General features: G+C 38.4%; 1 protein-coding gene across 1 annotated transcript; it reads right to left on the bottom strand.

Moving 5' to 3' along the window:
• Positions 1–861: 861 nt before the first annotated feature.
• Positions 862–3,727, bottom strand: LOC140175963 (uncharacterized). Its single transcript, XM_072205814.1, has 4 exons — positions 3,065–3,727; positions 2,853–2,981; positions 2,635–2,749; positions 862–1,098 (listed from the first exon to the last, which is right to left on the bottom strand). The coding sequence occupies exons 1-3, from the start codon at positions 3,272–3,274 to the stop codon at positions 2,687–2,689; spliced, it is 402 nt and encodes a 133-aa protein (XP_072061915.1). The 5' UTR covers positions 3,275–3,727; the 3' UTR covers positions 862–1,098; positions 2,635–2,686.
• Positions 3,728–6,602: the final 2,875 nt, after the last annotated feature.

The following is a 6,602-nucleotide window of genomic DNA, read 5'->3' on the forward strand; positions in this document are numbered from 1 at the left end:
AACCTTGTCTGTGGTATTCCGAGTAGGATTCAGGGATTGAATGACTGTGACGAGCTTCAAACTCGCGAGTGTTGGGCGTAGTGACAGACGCAAAAGGATAGTAAATCCTATTCCGGTACGATTGAGAACCTGCAGATGATTAGCCGTGCGGTGACAGCGCATCTGGACCCTTTTCACTGGAAGGATGGATGGTAGCCATTGACAACGGTGATCCACCAACACACAGCTTGCCATAGGAAGACGTGCGTGCGTGAATTAGAAAACAGAGGAAAGCAGAATTTCAGAAGACAAAGCATCTCCAAAACTCCAACATATTCTCCATCATTGCATACAAGTATAATTTGTGTTTTGCCCTTTTATTCCTTGCAATCAAATTTGATAAGTGAATTATTTTATTGTTTTCTCGACTACGAGTTACAAGATAACCATAGATTGCTTCAAGCCAACAATCTCCGTGGGATCGACCCCTTACTCACGTAAGGTATTACTTGGACGACCCAGTGCACTTGCTGGTTAGTGGTACGAGTTGTAAAAAGTGTGATTTACAATTCGTGCACCAATACCTCAAGTTCAGTGGGAGTAAATACATATTTTTAGTCTTATATGTTGATGACATTCTACTTGCCAGTAATGATATAGGCTTGTTTCATGAAACTAAGAAATTTCTATCAAACAAATTTGAAATAAAAGATCTTGGTGATGCCTCTTTTGTATTAGGAATCGAGATACTAAGAGATTGTAACACCCTCACTATCAGAAGTCACGCTTCCGTCTGCACTACTCTGATAGCAGGAAGTATTACGACTACTTTACGTACTAAATAATAAAATAGGAGCCTGTGACTTGACGCTGTATCGCTGATTTCTTTGAAAACCAGAAATAAATACTTTATTTTAAGAAAAGTACAAGCAGGCATAGATTCATATACAAGACTCCTTACATAATAACTCAATATATTATACATATAAAACATACAATTCCTATCCCTCTTACAAACTTGTAATAACGAAGACGAGGGAAGAAAATAATCTAGTTAATACATCAACATATATAAATCAAACGCAGTATAACTCTCCAGAATACTTCCTCATCTGGTTCCTGAAAAAAGCTGTAGGGGGTGAGAACCTAACCACACGGTCTCACCACAGAATTTCAAAGTTGTTATAAGAAGATATTTATTAAGAAAACTGTTCTCAAGCTCAGTGATTATCATTGCCTTATGAATCTTTTAAAACCATAAGAAATCGTTTAAAAACTTTTTCAAAGGAACAATGTTTAATCTTTCACAAATCCAAAACCTTTCCTTTCTTATAAGAAAATCTCAATCAGAAACCAACCACGCAATCAAACAACACAATCATTAATTCAGCACCAGGGTTCAATCTCAAATGTAGCACGCCAGGACAAACATGGACAAGGCAGACAAGGAAAGCACAAGTAGGCAGCAGTTACAGCAAATAGTTCAAGTAGCAGTTACGAACAGTTTAGCAATTAGGCAAACCAAAACAAGTTCAAACTCAAGCAAAGCATACAAATGCATATGCATGCCTGTTCTATGGCTGATGAGGCTCATATGTTGGTTATCCAGCCAACCAGACAAGTCTGAATTGTACTTAGACTGTCTCCCAACGTGCATCCCCTAGAGTCTATGCATAGCTTTTTTCTCAAATAATCAATATTACTCAATGGTGGTAACATTCCCGGGAATTTATATAGTGCCTGGTCACACACTTACATCGTAGGGTCAACAGAGTATCGAGTTTTCAACCTGGTACACGTGGTGGCAAGCTACGGCACTTAACCCAGGGAACCTCGTATCTCAGATATTTCAAATTCATAAGCCATGTGAATAATCCAAAGTTCACATCTCAACATTCTCAACATCATAATCATTCATCAATCCAAATCTCATTTCCAAGTTCATTTCAAAGCCATATTTCAAATAAAATCCTCATCATCCTCTTTTTCATTCTGTTCGTTAACAATCTCAATTCCAAAAAAAAATTCTTTCTTTGATAGACAAATCAATCTTAAAACGTATAATGCTTAAAAACAAATCTTTTTAATTAATTACTTTAAATAAAACTTTCAATTTTATAAAATTTCAGCAGCATCTCCTCTAAAACTCAGACACTGCCACCCTTTTCGGGTCCCATCCAAATATTTCTCAAACCTTTTCTCAACCATTTCCAAATCTTAAACATTTTCCAGAATTGAACCAGTTCCAATGTCAAATTATTTTCAAATCAACCAATTCTAAAAATAACACTCTTTTTAAAATCGAATCAGCTCAAATATTAAATCTTTCATAAAATCAAACCAACTCACAATCAAACCGCTCCCAGAATCAATTTATTTTCATATCTCAAATTATTTCTAAAATCGTTTTATTTATATTACTAAGTAAACTCTAAAACCAAGAAAATCCACCTTTCTTAATAATCAAGTAAATGACATTACAAACCGGTTTTTATCCACAACCACACACCACTCACGCAATCAAGCACCCAATAATTCAGTCCAACAAGCCATCACATCCATAAGACAAATATAATCACAGAAGTAAATCTCTTTCCATCGATATCTATTTATCATAACTCTGTAATATAAAATAGATTTTAAGAAAAATCCTACCTCGATTAGTCGCAAGTTGCCTAATTAAACCCATTAAATCCTTATTCTCATGTTAATTGGCAGCAACCGTAGAAATTCTCAAGCAACCGCACGGATCACGGCAACAACCACATATCTGACATAATTTAGAATTAACACGGAATGGATATTGAGCGATATTAGAACATAATTGATAATAGAGTATTGCGATAAACAAGAATGGAACCGAATAACCTTACCATGATAAACAAAATAGAACGACACAATAACAGCTTCCAAATTGACCGGACAGCAGCTTCGATACTGGCCGAAAACTCTGATGGTTCAGCAGCAACCTCAATTTTGACATGCAACCCCATAAAATTGACCTTACAACACCTATACATCAGAATCCTTAACTACAGATAACTAGAACAATTACAATACGAGTTTCAGAGCACAGGAAACTTACTGTGAAGGGAAGAATGACGGAAGTGGAGCAGCAACTTTGACGACAGTCTCCTACAGCAACAACACCATTTCCTGGCAGCCAAAGGCGCGGCGTCGCAGCCTCCAGCAGTGGCAATGGCAAACGGCGGTGCTTTTCTTCCTCGGTGCGTCTCTCAGTCGCACGTCTCCTCCCCCTTCCCTGGACGGCGACGCACAATAGTGACGGAACCATCGGTGGCCGCGACAAGTTTCAGCAGCGGTGGCGCACAGATCAGCATTGGCGATAGGGTTTCGGGCGGCAGAGACGGCGTGGAGCTTCGGCAGCGATGGCTTTGTGGCGAGGGCGCGATGGCTGCACGCGGTTCCCTCCTTTGTGTCTCTCTTCCTTGCCTCAGATCTGATCCGCGACGGCGGCATCGAGGCAGGTCGGCGGCGACGCATGGCGCAGTGGCGGCGACCTCTTCGTTGGCTTCCTTGTGCAGTAGTAGTTTGGGCTGGATGGATGGTAAACGACAGCGATTGGGCACGAGAACGGCGGCGAGAATCCTCCAGCAGCAGCGGCAGCGACGTGGGGCTTCGACGGTGAGGCGTGGCGGCGACGGCTCCTCCCTCCAGCTCGACGACGGCATGACGGCGGCCCACACCCTACCGGTGACGCATCTCCCCTCTCAGATCTCTCCTCCATGTATGTGAATGCTTTTGTTTTGTGTGTGAATGGTTTGAAGGCAGAAAGAGTGAGGAGAGGAGGGTTGGGGCTGCATAGGTGAAGAGGAAAGAGAGGCGATGATGATAGAATTAGGGTTAGGGGCAGTTTGGTCATTTTACTAAAATTAAGGGTAGTAGAGTAATTGAAAACCAATTTTAATTCAACAAAATCATCTTTAAAGAAAATATTATTTAATCATAAATTTACAAATTAATTTCGATGAAATATTCTAATTAAAGGATTAGATATAATATAATTAATTTTCTATATCTTTAACTTAAAGTATTAAATGATATAAATATAAATCATCTAAAATCAAATCATATAAAATTCTTATTATCTTTAATAAAAATAATTTCTGAAATTAAAACTATAAATAAATATATGATTTGAGATTGATTTAAAATAAAACTTTTCAAAATTCTTGGGTCTTACATCCTATCCACCTTATAAAAATTTTCGTACTCGAAAATTGATACAAAATAGAAGAGATTTCATACCACTTCACTCTTGAATTCATTTAAAGAAAAAGCAAAAAAAATTTCAGTACATATATACATATAGTTTCAATTACCAAGATTTTCATATGGTATAAAGGTGTAAAGCGTATAAGTGTTATGCGAAACAGATGTTACAAGACAGGCTTAATATACAAGGTGATATGTTTCAAACATGTGATGGTAAAGTAAGGCGGCAAAAGGTTATAAAACAAGCCGGGGTTAAAACGATGTGCTTAACATTCGCATACTGATCTCATATCGTCTCAATTTTGTTAAACACTTCACCAACCTTACTACTGGTCATAAGTCAAACATCAATAAAACTCTTTCACGTAAAACAGGATTTCACAACTCCCTGTGACATCGTACACTTACGAGTTTTACCTTTTTGCGTTCACCAAACACGTCCTAAATGACTAATGTGTCGTTTACTAAGCCTAATGGTTGCACAAGATACTAAGACTAATCTCGAATATATTTAGAAAGATAATAGACCATGGAAAAGAAAGAAAAGTGAGAAGGACCTCGTTCGCGAGAATTTGAAAGAATAAATGCAATTGCAGGTAAACAAGGATGCTCAAACAATGGAGTTTGCTAGTAAGAAATCAATTGACAACTTCAAGGATAACCTTTGGATCAAAGAAATTCAATAGGATCAATAAGGAGGAAATCAACGCATTAGTTTGAAACATATCCAAGCTGAGTTGAAGAAATATGAGATTTCATAGAAAGGAATGATTAAAGACTATAGTGATGCATTACCGCGGAACAACTTCAAATGATCACAGGGGTTTCATAGTTCGTGGAGGAATATGGAATCAATAGCCATGTTGCAAGAGTTTTAACATAGTCAGAAGTGTAAACAGTCAAGATATGTGTAAAATACAAATGGTGAAGCAAGGAAATTTAAATTACATTCTAAGGAAAGAGAAGGAGGAACGACACATCAAATTGAACGGCACGATTTCGAATACATAAGCCAATACAACATAATAAAAAGGGGCACTTTACATTTTCAAAGATTCAAGGGTTGGCATCATACCCAAAACAATTACAATGTTATGTCAAAGAGTACAAGACTTTATAAAGAGAAGTATAATGGCAAGGATAGACGTTCTTAAATATACAAATAGTAGTTCACAAATAAGAGGGACTGGTGCACGAAATTGTGATCATCAATGGCGCCAACAACTTGGTACGCACAATTGTAATCTCAACTCTTTGTCACAACTCCGCACAACTAACCAGCAAGTGCAATGGGTCGTCCAAGTAATAAACCTTACGTGAGTAAGGGTCGATCCCACGGAGACTGTCGGCTTGAAGCAAGCTATGGTCACCTTGTAAATCTCAGTCAGGCAGATTCAAATGGTTATGGAGAATTGATAATTAAAATATGAATAAAACATAAAATAAAGATAGAGATACTTATGTAATTCATTGGTGAGAATTTCATATAAGCGTATGAAGATGCTTTGTTCCTTCTGAACCTCTGCTTTCCTATTGCCTTCATCCAATCATTCATACTCCTTTCCATAGCAAGCTTTATGTTGGGCATCACCGTTGTCAATGGCTACTTCCCATCCTCTCAGTGAAAATGTTCCAAATGCGCTGTCACCGCGCACGGATAATCATCTGTCAGTTCTCGATCATGTTGGAATAGGATCCATTGATCCTTTTGCGTCTGTCACACGCCCAACACTCGCGAATTTGAAGCTCGTCACAGTCATCCCTTCCCAGATCCTACTCGGAATACCACAGACAAGGTTTAGACTTTCCGGATCTCAGGAATGGCCGCCAATAATTCTATCCTATACCACGAAGGTTCTAATCTTAGATTAGAAACCCAAGAGATACACATTCAAGCTATTGCAAGTAGAACAGAGATGGTTGTCAGGCACGTGTTCATAGGTGAGAATGATGATGAGTGTCACGGATCATCACATTCATCAAGTTGAAGAACGAGTGTATATCTTAGAAAAGAAATAGGATTGAGTTGAATAGAAAAATAATAGTACTTTGCATTAATTCATGAGGAACAGCAGAGCTCTACACCTTGATCTATGGTGTGTAGAAACTCTACCGTTGAAAATACATAAGAACAAAAGGTCTAGGCATGGCCGAATGGCCAGCCTCCCAAAGCGTGAACATACAAGTTCCAAGATGAAAAGTATGATCCAGTGTCTCAAATACAATAGCAAAAGGTACTATTTGTAGAAAACTAGTAACCTAGGGTTTACAGAAATGAGTAAATGATGCAGAATCCACTTCCGGGCCCACTTGGTGTGTGCTTGGGCTGAGCATTGAAGCTTTCACGTGTAGAGACTTTTCTTGGAGTTAAACGCCAGCTTTTGTGC

The sequence above is a fragment of the Arachis hypogaea genome, chromosome 11 (genome assembly GCF_003086295.3).
Source record: "Arachis hypogaea cultivar Tifrunner chromosome 11, arahy.Tifrunner.gnm2.J5K5, whole genome shotgun sequence".
Classification (NCBI taxonomy): domain Eukaryota; kingdom Viridiplantae; phylum Streptophyta; class Magnoliopsida; order Fabales; family Fabaceae; genus Arachis; species Arachis hypogaea.

Bases quoted from the DNA above. Each gene is read 5' to 3' on its own strand.
- LOC140175963 (XM_072205814.1), bottom strand. From the start codon at position 3,274: ATGGTTCCGTCACTATTGTGCGTCGCCGTCCAGGGAAGGGGGAGGAGA. The intron at 2,982-3,064 runs GTAAGTTTCCTG...AGGTGTTGTAAG, and splicing joins CCGTCATTCTTCCCTTCACA to GTCAATTTTATGGGGTTGCA. The intron at 2,750-2,852 runs GTAAGGTTATTC...AAATTATGTCAG, and splicing joins GTTCTATTTTGTTTATCATG to ATATGTGGTTGTTGCCGTGA.